General features: G+C 36.4%; 1 protein-coding gene across 1 annotated transcript; it reads left to right on the top strand.

Moving 5' to 3' along the window:
* Window positions 1–11833: 11833 nt before the first annotated feature.
* LOC131275176 (olfactory receptor 14I1-like) lies at window positions 11834–12793 on the top strand. Its single transcript, XM_058285036.1, has one exon. It carries the CDS (start codon window positions 11834–11836, stop codon window positions 12791–12793), a length of 960 nt encoding a protein of 319 aa, XP_058141019.1.
* Window positions 12794–18636: the final 5843 nt, after the last annotated feature.

Below are 18636 nucleotides of genomic sequence, written 5' to 3'. Positions count from 1 at the left end.
ATTTCATTTTACCATTATTGGAACCTGGCAATATATTGGGCTTGACTTTTGAAGAAGTTTTGGATCACAGAGAGGTTCGACAATGGCAGGGCAGGAATACTGGTATGGGATGTTATTTACAGGGGACACATGGTTGGCAGGGAGTTCTACAGAGCATATATCCAGGGTACCTAAAAAGGTTTGGATATTTTCATAGTAGATACAATTAAAAACAACAACTGAGGGAGTGCTGAGTTCCTAGTCAGGGGAGCTCTATCACATTCCCTAAAGGAACAGCAAACCAGCAGACTATCTCAATCTACATATAACACCGGGAGTTAAAAATGCTTTTGATCTGAATAAAAGGGGGAAATGGAAAGGACAAATGAGTTTATATGGCTATGAGTCTCCAAAAAGAGCTGGGAGGTTACCAGAAGGGTTGCCCTTATGCACACCTCAGCAGAGTCCCAGAGACAGATAAAGTAGATACAACCCCGGGTATTGGTTCTTCTGAGGTCTACAGAGACCACCAGGTTCTATGGTCCTGGCAGATGGAGTTCAGTGCCATATTGGTTGGCCCTACTTTGGAGTTTGTGTTTCTGTGTGATGGAGCTGAACTCAGACATGATCTCTGCCCATAAACCTCTCCTGTTACTTTTACTGGAATTCTAGTTGGTGCTGGTATTTAATGTATACCCAGGGGACCTGAATCTCTGGACTTACCATGTGATAGCCAGGCCCTGAGCCTCAATGGACTTGAAAATCCTACACTCTGGTTTATTGGACTTACCCCACTCAGCTAACATGGAGGTGAAGAAGGTCAACCACCACACCAGGGAGCCAAGAGTGCCTACAACTGAAAGCAGGAGAATTGCATCCAGCATCCATGATGAATCTAAGCCCCCTCTTGATATAGATGTGGTGTGGACACAACCATCCCAAGGTCCACAGGATGGAGGAATAGAGTATGGATGAGAGTGGACTTACTTATATTCTATTCATGAACTATTGTGATTAGTAATCAAAGAAAATGTGGCATTGGTGTAGAGAAAGTGGCCATAGCGGCTGCTGGGGGTAGGTAGTGGGAGGAAGAGATGAGATGTGGGGGCGTTTTCAGGACTTGTAGTTGTCCTGAGTGGTGCTGCAGGGACAGTTACTGGACATTGTATTGCCCACTGGGTAGACTGTGGGAAATTGTGAGCTATGGTGTGGACCATTTACCATGAGGTGCAGTGGTGCTCAGAGATGTATCCACCAAATGCAATGAATGTCTCATGATGATGGGGGAGGTTGTTGTTATGGGGGGAGAAGTGGGGTGAGGGTGTGGGGGTATACGTGGACCTCATATTTTTTAATGTAACATTAAAAAAATAAATAAAAACAAAAAAAGGCACCTAATGCAAACTGTGGCCTATGGTTAGTAATATTTTAATATTCTTTCATCAATTTTAACAAAATTACCACACAAATGCTTTGTGTTAGCAATAGGGTATATAGGAAAAAGTTTTGTTTCTTACATGGCATTTATGCAAACCTACAACTTCACAAATGTTAAAAATTACAAAAATTAAAAGAGAGAAACCAGCGAGATGGTGGTGGCCTAAAAAGCTTCTAGAGTCAGCTCCTGCTACAGGGCAGTTAGCAAACACCTAGAGCTCTCTGGAGCTAGCTGACACACCTGTTTGGAGGCTCCAGGAGACCAGAAGAGCATCCTGCATTGTCCTTGGGGGAGTGGAAGGAGGAGACTGCCCATCTGCAGAGAAGACTCCTAAGTAGAGTGCTCCACACCACGGAGGCTGGTGCCCATCCTTCCCTGGAGGCACAAGCCACCTCGGGAGCTGTTCTGTGGCTAGAACGGAAAGCTCCACTTCCCAAAAACAGGGGAGGAAGAGACAATTGGGCACCAACCATTAGCTATGATGAGGAAATTCAGTGGACTACAGTATGATCCTGAGAACAGCTAAAATTTGATTCTGTCCAGGTCAGAAAGAGGCTGAGTGCTACCATCTTAACTCCACACCTGGCACGAGGGGAAGCAGGGTGGACTGAAAATCCTAGTGCTGGTGGAGACTGGCTTTTTTCCATCCAGATCATTTTGCAGGTCTTGCCTAGGCCCCAGTGCCACCTCCAGAGGGAGGAAGCTGCAGGGACCTGTGCCAGCCTCTCCAGGAAATTACTGGCCAAGCTACAGGGAACTTTGGCTGGCATAGACTAAAAATCAGAAGTCTACCAGGGTAACTGTCGTCATCTTAAGACCCACACTGCATAGATTGCTGTCCACATCTGCAGCTCCATCCCTGCTCCAGGCAGGGGACAAAGGGACATGAAGCTCCATCAGTCTCTCTGGGCAAATACAGTCTAGGCCTGCATGTGGATTATTACACATAGCTGTGACTCTGTCCTTACCCCTGGAAAAGGAGAAAGGTGGAAGAAACTTCATTGGTCCATGGTGCAATGAAGGCAGTTTGAGCCTCCACAGCTGAAAGCACCAACTACGTGCTTGGCTCCTACTACATAACCAGCAAGGGAGAAATGATAGGAAGCCCTAAACTAGAGAGAAATCTGCACCCAGAAAAAAGTACTCTAGTAAGCCAGATGTGAACACACCAACAAAAAATTACAGTCCACACCAAGAAACAGGAAGCTATGGCCCAACTAAAGGAACAAGATAAGCCTCCAGATGACATAAAGAAGTTGAGACAACTAATTATAGATGTTCAAACAAATCTCCTTAATAAATTCAATGAGATGGCTAAAGAGATTAAGGATATTAAAAAGACTTTGGATGAGCACAAAGAAGAATTTGAAAGCATATCTAGAAAAATAGCAGATCTTATGGGAATGAAAGGTGCAATCAATGAAATTTTTTAAAAAACATTGGAATCATATAATAGCATATTTGAGGAGGCAGAAGAAAGGATTGGTGAGCTTGAAGAAATGGCCTCTGAAAGTGAACATACAAAAGAAGAGATGAAGATAAGAATGGAAAAAATTGCACAAGGTCTCAGGGAAATAAATGACAGCAAAAGGCATGCAAACATATGTGTCATGGGTGTCCCAGAAGAAGAGAAGGGAAAAGGGGCAGAAGGACTATTTGAATAAATAATGGTAGAAAATTCCCCGACCCTACTGAAGGACATAGATATCCCTGTCCAAGAAGCACAATGCACCCCATCTGAAAAAATCCAAATAGACCAACTCCAAAACACATATTCATCAGAAGGTAAAGGCCAAAGATAAAGAGAATTCTGAGAGCAGCGAGAGAAAAGCAATACATAACATATAAGGGATATCCAATAAGATTAAGTGCTGACTTCTCACCAGAAATCATGGAGGCAAAAAGACAATAGTCTGATATATTTAAGATAGTACAAGAGAAAAATTTCCAGCCAAGAGTCATATATCCAGCAAGACTGTCTCTAAAAAATGAGGGCAAAATTAAAATATTCACAGATAAACAGAAACTGAGAGAATTTCTAAGCAAGAGACCAGATTTTCAGGAAATACTAAAGGAAGTCCTAGAGCCTGAAAAGGAAAGACAGGAGAAAGGGGCCTGGAAGAGAGTCTAGAAATGAAGATTATATCAATAAAAGTAACTAAAATTGTCCAAAAAAGTGGTGAAAATAAAATATGGCAGATAAAACTCAAATAGGAATAAACTTAACCAACAACGTAAAGCACTTGTATTCAGAAAACTGCAACTCAATGTTAAAACAAATTTAAAAAGCCTTAAATACTGGAATAACATTCCATGCTCATGGATTGAAAGACTAAATATCATTAAGATGTCAATTCTACTCAAATTGATATACATTTTAAATGCAATTCCGATAAAAATTCCACCAACATTAAAGAAAAAATTGAAAACATGATCATTAAATTTATTTGGAAGGGTAAGGAGTCCTGAATAGCCAGCACACCATTACAAGGAAAAGTAGACCCTCATCTCCAGACTTTAAATCATAATACCTACCTATAGTGGTAAAAATAACAAGGTACTGGCCTAAAAGACACATTAGACCAATGGAACCAAATTATTGGTTCAGAAATAGATGCTCACGGGTATGGTCAAATGATTTTTGACTAGCTTGTCAAACTCACACAGCTCGGGCTGAACAATCCATTCAACAAGTGGTGCTGAAAGAATTGGACATCCATAGCTGAAAGAAGGAAAGAGGATCCCTATCTCACACCTTATCCAAAAAATAACTCAAAATGTATCAAAAACCTAAAAACAAAAGCAAGAACCATAAAATTTCTAGAAGAAAGTATTGGAAAATATCTTCAAGACCTGGTAGTAGGTGGTGAATTCTTAAAGGAGATAAGAGAAGGACTGAGTGGACTACTGATGTTTAATGTATGTAGAAATTTCAATTAGCTTTACTGTAAAATTGTGGAAATGTATAGAGTGGATGGTAACACACATTGAGTAACAGCTAGTTTATAAATGGGGATGTGACTGAAAATGATAGTCCTTTTATATAAATGCCAATTGACAGAATGCTTGAAAATAATGTAGGAACTGGATAGCACAGTAAACCAAGAGGTGGGTAATAATTGTGGTTTATGGCACAGATTCAAGAGTGTCCTTTCTGATCTAGAACAAATGTATATCACTACTGCAGGGTGTTGGGAATGTGGAGAAGCATGGGGAAAATACAGCTGGAGTGACCTATGGACTTTGGTTAGTAGTAGTAATATAATATTCTTGCATCTATACAAAAGATGTACTGTGTTGATACTAAGGCAGTATGGAAAATGTGAGCCAAATATACACTATGGACATGGCAATAATCAGATGATATTATTCTATCTGTAGCAAATGACACACCGCATTGTGGTGTGTTGTTGGAGGGGTGTTTGGGAATTCTGCACATGTGCATGATTGTTTTATAAATTTACAACTTCTGTCATAAAAAATATATTTAAAAATAATAATAGGGTGGGTTGGGGGAAAAACACACCAAATGCAAGAAAAGAACAATGATTAGTAGTAAGATTTTCACAGTGTTCTTTCATAGTTTGTAACAAACGTCTCATTACAATGCAAGGTGTTGGTGGAGCGTTGATGTATGGGACCCCTCTAGGATGTTATGCATGTTTGCTTTGTAAGTTCACAATATTTTACTATACACTTAATTGTTTATTTATGTTCATATAGAAATGATATAAAGATAATAATAATCAGATTGGTTAGGGGAAAACTCCTTTGCTTAGTAGTAATATTTTGACAATGCTCTTTAATCATTAGTTTAAAAGGTTTAAACACAATGCAAGTTATTGGTGGTAGGGTGAGATGTTATATATGTTTGTTCGATGTTATATATGTTTGTTTTACAAGTTCACAACTATTATACACTTATTGTTTATGTATGTTTATGTATGAGTGGTATATTTCAATAAATTTTTTTAAAAAATTAAAAGAAACAAATCATGCTAAGTGAAAGAAACCAGACACAAAGCACTACCTATATGTGATTACATTTGTGTAAAATATAAATATAAAAAATCTGTATAGACAGAAATAGAGTAGCAGTCATGTGTGCCTGCGGGATGATAGAAGGATTGAGAGTTTTTTTCTCTTGTCTAAAAGAAAATATTCTAAAATTGATTCTGGTGACTAACGCTCAACTTTCTGAATATCCTGAGAGTAATTGTTTGTTTATTTATTTATTTATTTATTTATTTATTTATTTATTTATTTATTTACCTATTTATTTATATCCCCCCTCCACCTCATTGTTTTTTGCATTCATTGTCTGCTTGTTCTGTTCTCATCTTCTTTTTACTTTTTACTTTATGTTTTTTCAGGTGTCACTGGGAATTGAACCAAAGATCTCCCATGTGGGAGGGAGATAGCAATGGCTTGTGCTACCTCCATTCCCACTTTTTGTTTCTTTCATTTTGCTTCCTTGTCTGCCTCTTCATTGCATTATCTTGTTGTGTCAGCTCCCTGTGCCAGCCCATTTTGTCGATCAATATCTTGCTCATCTTCTTTAGGAGGCACCTTCCGTGTGGTAAGTGGGTGCCCCACTGCTTGAACCACACCCACTTCCCTGTTTGAACACTTTTGATGAACTGTGAGATTTGTAAATAAATGTCATTCGAATGACTTCAAAACATTGCTGAAAGAAATCAAAGAGGATTTAAATAAATAGGAGAACATTGTGTGTTCATGGACTGGAAGACTAAATATCATTAAGGTAACAATACTACCTAAAGCAATTAATTCAATCCCAATCAAATTTCCACACCCTTCTTTGCAGAAAAGGAAACATCAACCATCAATTGTATATTGCAAGAGTATAAGAGGCCCTGGAGAACTAAAACCATCTTGAAAAAGAATGAAATTAGAGGATTCACACTTTCTGGTCTTCGATCTTATTACAAAGCCACAGTAAGTACACCAGCATGGTACTAGAATGAACAAATGGATGAATAGACTAGAATGGAGCGGTCCAAGAACAACCCTCACATTTATGGTTAACTGATATTTGTTAAGGTGTCAAAGGTCACACTATTGGGAAAGAATAGTCTCTTACAAATGGTACTGGGAAAACTGGATCTCCATTTCCAGAAAAAAAAGAAAAAAGTGCAGGACCCCTATCACTCATCGTGTAGAAAAATCAACTCACAATGGATCAAAGATCTTAAATTAGAGCTAGCACTACAAAACACCTAGACAAAAATAAGGAAGCATCTCCAACACGTGCTAGGCAAACTTTTTTGATCATTAAACTCAAAGCATCAGCACAAAAAGAATTAAGAGAAAAATAGGACCTTATCAAAATTAAAAAGAAAAAAGAAACAAAACAACAACAAAACTTTTGTTCCTCAAAGGACTATATCTTGAAAGCAATAGGACAAACTATACACTGGGGAAATACATATCTGTTAAAAGATTAATTTTGATAATATATACAGAAATCTTTTAATTTAACAACAAAAGACATCTTAATTTAAAAAGACTTGAACAGACATCTCCGAAGATGATATACAAATGGCCAGAAAGCACATGGAAAGATGCTCAACATCATTAACCACTGGGAAAATGCCAATCAAAATACAATGAGATACAATTTCACACTCATTAGAATGGCTGGTATTGAAAACATGGAAAATAGCAAGTGTTGGGGAGGATGTGGAAAAATAGGCACATTCATTCGTTGTTGGTGGCAATGTAAAATTTTGTAGCTGCTGTGGAAGACAGTTTGGCACTTCCTCAGATAGCTAAGTATAGAACTATCAAATGAGCTGGCAATTGTACTACTAGCTATTTACCCCAAAGAATACAAAGGAGGTATTTGGATAGATATTTGAACATCATTGTTCATATCAGCGTCATTCACAATTGCCAAAAGATGGAAGCAATCCAAGTGTCTATCAATCATGAATGGATTAATAAAATGAGGCATATATTATATACATATATATATACCTACAATGGAATATTAATCATCTATAAAAAGGAATGAAGTCCAGATAAATGCAAAAACATGTATGAACCTTGTAGGCATTATGTTGAGTGAAATATGCTAGACATGAAAGGGCAAATATTGTATGATCTCACTGATTTTAAAAAATTAGAATAAACAACTTCATAGAATCAGAATATAAACTACAGGTTATTGGGGGACAGGGTGAGTATAGGGAATTAAAAGTTAAGGCTTAATATGTACAGGGTTCCTACTTGGAATAATGACAACGTTTTGGTAATGGATAATGGTTATGGTAGCATAACATTATGAATGAAATTAACATCACTGAAATATAATCTGAAAAGATTAAAGGGTAAATATTACATTATATATGGTAACACAAAAAAAGTTTTAAAAAAATCCATGCAACTACACTACACAGTGAACTCTAAGTTAAATCACGGGTCAGTACTGATATTACTATTAAAAAACTGTACTACCATCAATTGTAACAAATATCCCACACCAAAGCAAATTGTTGTTGTTTGGGTGGTATATGAGAATCCTGTATTCTATACATGATTGTTATGTAAACATACAACTTATCAATATACTAATAGAAAAAAACTTAGAAAAGAGAGTAAAAACAAAGTAACCAATGTCAGGAATAAAATAGGAGTTTTTACAGATAAAATCTATTTGACAGAACATTTTCTCAAAAATGAATGTAATGAAAACAACTGACACATTTATCTGCTAATGATAAAATTTGTGTTTCAAGTGAAAATTAGAATTTTAGAATACTTTGTTCCTTCACGTAACTTGACATCTTCCCAATACTTAAAAGAGTATTCTGGTTGAATATGTGACATTAATAAATGTGATTTATTTTGGGTATTTTATAATTAACTATGTCATATTGGATGATTTTTTTTTTCCCACTCTGAACCCATATTTTCCAGAAAAGAGTGCATTATGCCAAAGAGATCCACAGTCACAAAAGCCAGGGCCATCAGAGTGATCCCGCCGGTCCAGGGGTTCAGAAGGAGAGGGGCGCACACAAGGAACGTGCTGATGGACAGAGGAGCCAGGGGCGCGCCCGTGTGCTGCTCGCACCGGATGAAGTGGTGGTCGCTGGGGCAGCCGCAGAGCCCAGGCTCCTGGAGGTGTTGCAGGTGGTTCGTACCGTTCCCATCGCTTCCACAAAGTCCGCTGTGTCTCACCAGCCGTTGAAGTGGGAAGGGACCTGGCTGGCGTACCTAGCGGCTCTGCGCTGGGATTCTCGGCCTAGCTTCTGGCGTGGAGTGGGCTTGTCCTGGACCCATTCGGGCGGTGGGGCCCCGGCTGGCCTGGAGGCGGACAGGCCCCGGGGTCGCTGCTGGCCAGGCGGTCAGGGATGTGGAAGTCTTGGGACTGATGGTCCTCCTGAATCCTCCACACGCTGCTTCCCCAACTGGCGGATGTCCGTGGGTTTATCGCGGCTGCCAGGAGTGTGCACCAGGAGTTTGTAGGCTAGGACCCCGCCATCTGATCCATTTTGTAATTGTTTGGCATGATTTTCCCAGTTTCTCAGTCACTGTGGAATGCAGCCTGCAGTCCTTGGCGCCAGGCTCTGAAGTAGCGCAGCCACATTTTGGGAAGCTGTTTATTTTCTTCGAACATGGCTCACGTAACACTACTGAAACTCTTGACGGACATAAAGTGCTGGATATCTGTAGTTTGCTTTCTGAGTGACAGTATACATGTTGTAGAAAGAAAAGAATTTGAACTGCGCATCAGTGAAGTCGTACTCTCTGGTTTTCCCAGGCACACTGTCGTAAGGGACAGCCCCTCTCTCACTGGGGCGGTCGCATGAAGGCTGCCCCCAGGCAAGCCCGAGAAGAGCGAGACGCCACCTGGGGGCGTCAGGAGGGAAGGAGCACAGTGCTTCTCGGCACAAGAGGAAAGCGTCCGCTTGGAACAGGGGCTCGAGGCAGAGGAGGCTGGAGTCAGAGAACCGGGGGAGCAGGTCCCTCGTGGAGCTGGTGCTTTCCGGGCTCTGGCAGCTCGGTTTTGGGAAATATTTTTAAAAGTATTACTGCATTAAAATATTATGATTTTATTATTTTAATAAAGTTAGTATTTATAATGTACCAGTTAATTTATAATATGGTAATTTTCAATACATAGACGCCAAATGATCATGAATTCTTCAGGGTTTTTAATAATTTTTAGAATACAAGTGTCCCTTAAACTAAAATAAAAAGATAAAAGATGATTTACATAAATTATATTAATTAATGTCTTCAATGTTCCACAGAGTCTAAGATAGTATACATTTTTAAGTGTTTTGCCTACTCTTAACCTCTTTTCAGTGCTATGTTTCCATGGACATAATAATATAATGGCTGTATCAGATGCCTGAGCATCATTTTTCCTTTTATTCCTATTAAGATAACGCATCAGTCCAGTTTTTCTATGCACTTTGTTATACTCTGACTTGCCATATCAGGGACACTTTCCAGCCCCTGTCAAGTTATGTGTTCCTACAGTTTCTCTCTCTTTTTTTTGTCCTGAAATACACCTACAGAGAAGGAGAGCATCCAGTGATGATGAAAGCAGGTAAAGGTCTGCTGAAACTCCAGCTGAGTGCTCACCCCTCTGGGGAAGCCAAGCCTGTCCCATAAAGAGCAAAGGGGGATTTCTACTTCCTTAGAGCCTACTTCTTATCTCTGTTCAATAACTTTCCCTGCTGAATTTAATAAATGTGTGGAGATCCTATGCATTTATGTAGACACTTCTATTTTTGAGGCTTCAAATTCAAAACTTCTTGGGGCTTCTTAGGCCCTTCCATGTTCTGATACTCACCTGATGGCCAGCTGTTAATAAGAATTTTCAGAGTAATGGCAAATGAGGCTACTTTCTCAGAATTGTTTCTTAGGTGGTCCCTCACATTCTAAGGGAACCTAACATGATTAATTGGATCCCTCATGCAAAGATCTTTCAAAACACTTCTGTGAAAAGTTTGGCTTTGTGCCACACCCTCTTTTTCTTTATATGCTTTCCCTTTAAATTCAAGTCTAAAAGGTATCTTATCTTTAATTTTGTAACTGCTAGTTGATTATTCATTGTTTTGCTAATATTATTTTTTTAACAGTATCTGATTTTCCTTTGTGACATAATGCTAGTCCAAACCATAGAAAGTATAATTTTATTCAGGTTGCACAAATTTTTGGATATACTATAAAGAAAATAAATTATATTTATAATCAGACATAAATTGAACATGTATTGAATTGCAGAATGTCATTTTTTAAATAATTCACTTTCATTTTTTGAACAAAAATTATTTGCTAAGTTTATTGCTATTAAGCACTATTACAAATTTAACTAATCTCAAGGGGATAACCAAAGAATTCTTAACAATCAGGAAATCTGTCTTCTCTGGAGGATGAAATCACTGGTTCTACAGGATCTCTGAGAGGTATCATCCCTGCGTGTCCTTCATAAAGTGTAACCTTGTTTATGAAGAATCTAGAAGCAGAATTGTTCCTATGATTGAGGATAAATGTGAATGTCTGAGCAGTGACTGTGAATTTTACACAATGATAAAAGAGGCAGTATCACAAATTTAGTTTTCTCTATGAGGTTTGCAGAATAAATATTCATGTTATGGAAGATAAACTTGTTTCCTCATAACTCAGGTATATTTTTATCTTTTGATCCATGTGCTTCTTCAAAAATAGTAGTGAACATTTAATTGAAATACATGTGATATGTCTCAAATCATTAAAATAATTATTTTTGCTCAATACTAAAATAGATTCTAATAGAATATCTGTTCTTTCTGATTCTAGTGTTTATTACAGGTCATTAGACTTAAAATGGTATCTGATGATACCTAAGTGATACAGAGATTGTACTCAAAAGATTGAAAATATAATAATACAAAAATTACTTGACTATTGTACTAGCATAAGTACTATGAATGACATATTGCATGAGCCAGATTGTAAAGGATAGTTAAGAAATTTAGAGGCAACAGTGATTTGCCATGGCTTTTCATGGAACTCATTCCTCCTAAGGAAAAATAATTCTTCAAATATCAATGGCTAGATCAAGACATCCAAAGAAGATTTTATAATAAGGTGAGTCAGCTATGGCTGTATAATGTTCAAATAAATGGACAGGGAGGCTTTTGTACAGAACATGTATAAGATGATCAGTTGCTAGTGAAGGAAATAAGAATCTAATCACTTAATATATCCATGCAGAGTTTCAAAAGACATTTTGCAGTAATATAAATATAACTCCATAATAGGTAGGTTTTTTAAGTCTTGGTTTTAAATCATGTAATGAAATTAGATTATCTCTTATAATCAAAATATGTTTTCATTTTTTAATCATCTTATCACTTCATACTTCGATTACAGGGAGACTGTAATATTTTAGAAGACATGGACAACCTCACCATCTTCACGGAATTCCTACTCATGGATGTGTCAGCCTCCCGGGAGATCCAAATATTGCAAGGTCTGCTTTTCTTAGTGATTTACCTGGGAGCCCTGACTGGGAATCTTCTCACTGCTACTGTCATTGTAACTGACCCACATCTACACTCTCCAATGTATTTCTTTATAGGCAATTTATCCCTCATAGATCTTTGCTGCATTTCGGTTATTGTTCCTAAATTGGTTGTGAATTCTCTGACTGGAAGTAAATTGATTTCTCTCCCAGAATGTGCTGCTCAGATTTTCCTTTTCATCTTCTTCATATCCACAGAGCTGGCCTTCCTTGTGGTTATGTCCTATGACCGCTATGTTGCCATCTGCCACCCTCTGCACTATGGGCTGACTATTACCCCATACGTTTGCACACAGGCAACCTGTGGCTCATGGGCAAGTGGGCTGGTTTATTCTGCTTTCCACACAGGCATCATGTTCAGACTTCCCTTCACAAAGTCCAATGTAATCCAGCAATATTTCTGTGATATACCTCAAATTTTGAGGATTTCATCTTCAGAAGTTTGGTTTTCTGAGTCTGTAGCCTTAGCTATCAGTGCTTTTATTATAGTCTTATGTTCTGCTTTTTTGTTTAAGTCATATATCGATATCTTTTCATTGGTGCTTAGGATGCAGTCTGTAGAAGCCCGTAACAAAGCACTATCCACCTGTACCCCACAACTGGCAATTCTCATCTTGTTTGTAATTTCTGGGTTGATTGCTGTATTTGGGCCCAATGCAAGTGAAGCATCTTTTAATAATCTTCTCACGGCCATGTTCTACACCATGGTTCCCCCATTAATAAATCCCATTATTTATAGCCTACGGAACAGAGAGATGAACACATCTATAGGCAGAATGTTCCACAAATATTTTGAGTTTCCACGTGTAAATTTCTTGAATAAAAAATTCTGAAAAGTGTCTGAATGATGTTTATGTTATATTTTGTTTTTAAAGTTGAATCTATCCATGTAAAATATCTAAAGTCTTTTTCCAGAGTGTATATATATATGTATATATATATATACATATATGAATGCGTGTGATAGTGAGTTGTATACCCCTATGCCCTAGTTTTTCAATTCAATAATTTTTGTCATTTATATGCATTCTTTGATAAAATATTTTGCACATTTTCAAAATGTTTTGGAAAGTGCTTTGGATGATTTTGACCTAAAGTCAACAATGAGATCACTTGGAGACCACCATGCTTTTTATGACACTGCCTTAACAATGGCCTTTATCTTTAAAAGAACTTCAAGGGAATAGGTACTGCCTCAAGGGAATAAAATATGGAATATTATGGGGTAGTGCAACCTACTTTTTAAAGCATAGTCTTTGAATTCAATCTATTTTCTTGGTTGAGTAATAAATTTACTAGAACTAAGACATATCTTACTGATGAAGACAAGATAAGGATATATCACTTAGACTTGTGTTTAAGGTAGAACCCAAGAAAAGTTGCTTCCACCATTGAAAAGTGGATTGTAGTAACCTGGTTCTCACTGGAGAATATTGTTGAGATGTTGTTCTTTCTGTGAAGCTAATGATGAAAAGATATAGGTCATGCTTTATTCATTCATGGTTTTTGCTTGATAAGAATAAGGAATCAGTAATTAAATAGTGGAATAGATGTAGAAATACATTGTATCAAATTTGCAGTGCACAACATCAGTTATTGCTTACACAGTGAGATAAACTTTTTTGGTGGAGTAAGGCAAACTCCTTTTCTCAAGATGGATATATTTATGTTTTATTAAGCCTGAGTAAGCACTGTAATTCCAAAAGAATATGTAATCTTATTTATCTCTCAAAAATTGCATCCCATGAATGCTATAGAGGCTGTGTTTTTTTATTAGATTCCACAACTAGGAAATACTTTGAGCATTTAGGAAGTAATGCCCATTTAACTTCAGCTTTCCTCTTTCATTTGGTAAAGTGGACACACCAGGTCCATTTGGCTCAGTTTCTATAGTTCAATAGAGTAACCTGTAGAACAAGAATATCAGGAGGTTCATGCTCATGCCATCCCAAGCTAATACTCCTAAGTACCATCAGAAATGTGCTCATATTCCTCTAATATCTGAAATATATCCAGATACTTTAATATTTCAAAAATTGAGGAGCATATCGTATTTCTTTTGAAAATAACTTCTTCCAGCCTGGTCATCAGTATTGCTGCTCCCTGGGAAAAGAAATCACTGCCCAATTTTATATTCAACTACCCCTCTAACAAAGGGTGGGAGATACACTGCTGAGCTCTCCAGAGCATTTAAACTTCACCTTCAGTCCTTATTTTCCATTTCTTCCCACATTAACATGCTATAGTCACGGATTCTGGTTCAGTTGATCTTTGTGTCCCAGAATACAAACATTACCCCACTCATATTTGTCAGAGCAAGAAACACAAAATCCCCTCGTAAATTAATGGATTGTGAATAACGGGATTTTAAATTTTATTTCTTGTCTCAGAAATCTTTATCTACTATGATTACTTGAAGAAGTTTTCCATTGTTAGTCTCTAAATTAATTATAGTTTTGACTTTGATGTTTTCCTTTTATCTATATACTCGGGTGTGTAGGTGTGAAACTTAATTTTATCCAATATCCTTGTCCAACTGTTCAAGCATAATTTACTCAAAAGTATGTAATATTGTAATTGAACTACCATACATGACCTCTGCCATATATTAAGTGTTCCTATAAGAACAGCTCTGTTACCTTTTATTCTTTTTCTTGTGACATTTTATTGCACTGACAGCAGACACATTTAAATTAAACAATAATTTTATTACGGAAAATGATGGTGTCTTAAGTTACCAGCTGCCATGGCTAATACCACATGGTGGTCTGTCTTAACAATGGGAATTTACTGTCTGATGTTTCAGAGTTTGGAGGTTGCTTCTCCCAGGCATCTGTAGGTGCTGATGGTTAGCAATTTTTATGGTGCTGGGTCTTTCTGGTCTCATGTCAATGTCCTCCCCATTCTCTCCCCTGATCCAGCTGACTTCCTGCTTGTGGATTGTTCCTGTGGCTTTCTCACTTTTAAGGTCTCCAGTGACAGGATAAGCTCCATCCTGATTCAGCTGAACACACCTTAAGTAAAAAAGACAACTTTGACAGATCCTATTAACAATGGGTTCACAGTCACATGAATGAATTAACATTAAGAACAAGTTTTTTTTCTGAGATATGTAATTTAATCTGCCATGTGTGCCTGAATTTAAATATATATACACATATTTATTTTTTTATGACTTGAAATTATTCAAAGTAAATGCATGGAAATGATTCATCTTAGGATGTTGACTTTCAAATCTGGATTGTTTTCCCTTAAAAGCATAGTTAATGCTACATGGAATAAGACTTGTCTAAATGTGTTTTATTCATTAAATATTGGATATTATTACTTTACTGGATAAAAATATGTAGAGGACTAAATACCCAATGATATATATGCATTGCACTTGGGTACCCATGTAAGAGGAGATTTTAAGTGATAGAGTTCTCAATTATTATTTGATTAACTGAGGAAAATTTGTACTTTTGGTTGAACCAATATTGGTGAAATTAGAACTTCATATATTTAAGAAATAAAGGGCAAATATATTTCAAGTTTTTTCTTAAAATAACCTCAGGAAATGAATAAAATAATTGTATTTGATCCCTTTGTTGAACCAATTTTAAAACTCTGAATTTAAACTCTATTTGGCAGGGTGCACTGGCAAATATATTGGTAATCAGAAAGAAATATAGTTTTCCAAAACAAATTTAAAATCTAACTGATAATTATAAAAATAGTCATAATGCAAAACAAACAAAAACAAAATTCTAAATGTTTATCATGTTCCTTTTTCATTCCATAAATCTCCTTCTGGCTTATAAGTAAAAATCAACTATCCTGAAATACAATAAATAATTCCTAATTTTCACTGTGATTCAAAAGATCTAATTGCTTTTTGAGTAGTGAGATTGCTTTCTCTACAATGTCCCTTTTAAGACACAATTATATTGTTCCAAATCATTAAGTCCAGGCTTGCCCTCTTGTACTTTGGCCAATGTAGGGAGAGCAGAGCTAAGAGATGTGGATTTAAATCAAACATACTTGTACACTTTTAAAATATATGATTAATTCTGCCACAAAGCCTGCAACATCTACTATAGAGGCTCTCCAGTAGCCTAGGCATAGAATATGGATTGTGAGCCTCAAAGCCGTAGCTGAAACACAAGGGACAACTGTCATTACTGGAAAATAATCTTTGTTGCTCTCAGCACCAATGCTTAAACTTCTTGTTTAATGCAACTTAATCTGGTTTGAGCTGACTGACACAATGTCATAATTTTTCAAGGAATTTGTTTCATCTTATACACACACTCCAGCAATGCATCAGTATTTCAATGTTCCACATCCTCTCAAGCAACTGGTGTATCCATATTTATTTGCAGTTATACTTTTTAAAAAATTCCTTTAAAAATAATGGTACAAACATACTGTTAATGCATAAAATAATATATATCTGTTTCTTCTTTTAAATCTCTGACCTTACATCTTACATTTATTTACATGTGGTTTCCTTTACTGCATTTGAATTATTCCAACCATTATATATGAAAAGTCTGAAAAAATTTATTGTTTCCCTATTATATTTCTTTTTAATTGGATTATTTTCTTCATATATATGCATGTATATCCATAAAATACATGTTAAAATATACATATATATCATTTTCACACGTCCATCTAATTTTTTTTGCATTGGGGTACTTTTTAATTGACTTCATTTCCATGTAAACCCATTTTTCACTGGTGTATGAGATGTGTAGATGTGTTGCATTTGTTTGTATATTCTTTTATTTTTTAAAGATTTTTATTTATTTATTTCTCTCCCCTTCCTCCCCCACCCCAGTTGTCTGTTCTCTGTGTCTATTTGCTGCGTCTTCTTTGTCCGCTTCTGTTGTTGTCAGCGGCACGGGAATCTGTGTTTCTTTTTGTTGCGTCATCTTGTTTGTCAGCTCTCCGTGTGTGCAGCACCATTCCTGGGTGGGCGGCACTTTCTTTCACGCTGGGCAGCTCTCCTTACAGGGCACACTTCTTGCACGTGGGGCTCCCCTATGCAGGGATACCCCTGCGTGGCAGGGCACTCCTTGCGCATCAGCATTGCACGTGGGCCCGCTCCATACGGGTCAAGGAGGCCCGGGGTTTGAACCGCAGACCTACCATGTGGTAGACAGATGCCCTAACCTCTGGGGCAAGTCCGCTGCCTGTTTGTATATTCTTAAACCTAATGTCCTGAAGTATTCTTTTCTTATGTAGGAGGACAGTGTTATGATTATGGGTTTCTTGTAATTTGTGGTATATAGAAGGAATTTGTTTCTGTTCAAATGTTATCAATGAACCAATAAACTGGGAGAAATGACTTGAGTGTAAGGGTGTAGAAATCCCCTAATTTCCCAAACTTAATAACCAAGAAAGGCTCATACTCAGTCAAAAATGAAAATTAAATGAATAAACAATTAGTATTCCTCCTTGTTTATTTCCTTTAGAGCAATATCTGATGTTGTTTGGAACCTGTCATATATTCTCATGAGATGTTTTCTCTTAAAGGAAGTTTTCCATTCATTTCACATCCCTACTTTTAGTTATTTCAGTCACATTTTATCCTGTCATTTCATTGTCTTTTGCATATTTGTCTTTTGAGTTCCACATTTTAAGCATTTTTCACCAATTCTGTCCATTAAACTTTTCTTATTCGTTAGAATAGTATTTCATATCAGTCAGAAAAAAAACTGATCCATTTCTAATATCCCATTAACACATATACACACACCTTCTTAGAAGAGGTAAATAGAAAGCTGATAAGTGAATAGATGGTTAGATAGAGGGAATAAACACATTTCTCAAGAATTTAGTATTGGTATTGGCTTTATGCTTTCATAATAGTTGGATTTTATTATTAGGATGAGATTAAATTTTATTATTTTAAATATATGTAACCATTTTAAATTAGTAGTACAGAAAATAATGGAGAAGCAAAAAAAAACATGTTTGAAACCCATAAATAATTATTAAAGATAATTTTCCTGTGTATAGATAATCAGCAATATATAAATGCATAAGATTATTGAAATTAAATTATATATTAAATAATAATTATTTCAACAGTCTTTTATACCTGATTACTGTATTTCTTTACTCATTGCAGGTTTTTCCAATATTGAATACATTGTCATAAAATTATTATATAATTAATGAGTATATAAATTTGGATAAGAAGGTTACTGTGAAAGGATGAGCATCTCTGCTTTAATCTATAGGTTAACAAAATTTTTATTCATATTACACTTCAGGAAAAGAGCAAGATTTTCTCAATTTTCTAATATAACTATCTTGTACTTGTTGTCTAATGACATCACGCATTAACACCAAACATTCAATTGACAAATGACAAATTTGGCAGATGTTTATTAGTTTTTCAAAGAAATACGCTTTAGAATTTTGTATTGTGGAATTATGAATACTATATCACTTTTCTGCTTAATATGTTTTATTCCTTTAAAATATTTTTAATTTGAAATTTTTATTTATAATTATTTTGCCATTAAAATAAGAATGTGGTGAATTATTTTAAAAAGACTAGATCAGCAGCATTAGTTATAAAGTCATTATAATGTGTTACCATGAACTCTATTCATTTGCATTTATATGAAATACTTCTGCCCATTCTATATTCAGCTCTGGAGATACTGCCAAACTGTTT

The sequence above is a fragment of the Dasypus novemcinctus genome, chromosome 22, assembly GCF_030445035.2.
Source record: "Dasypus novemcinctus isolate mDasNov1 chromosome 22, mDasNov1.1.hap2, whole genome shotgun sequence".
Taxonomy (NCBI): domain Eukaryota; kingdom Metazoa; phylum Chordata; class Mammalia; order Cingulata; family Dasypodidae; genus Dasypus; species Dasypus novemcinctus.
The sequence above is the reverse complement of the archived record's forward strand: the minus strand, read 5'-3'. Positions and strand labels throughout refer to the sequence as shown.

What these genes read in the sequence shown, in the direction of transcription:
- LOC131275176 (XM_058285036.1), top strand. Translation starts at nt 11,834, where the DNA reads ATGGACAACCTCACCATCTTCACGGAATTCCTACTCATGGATGTGTCA.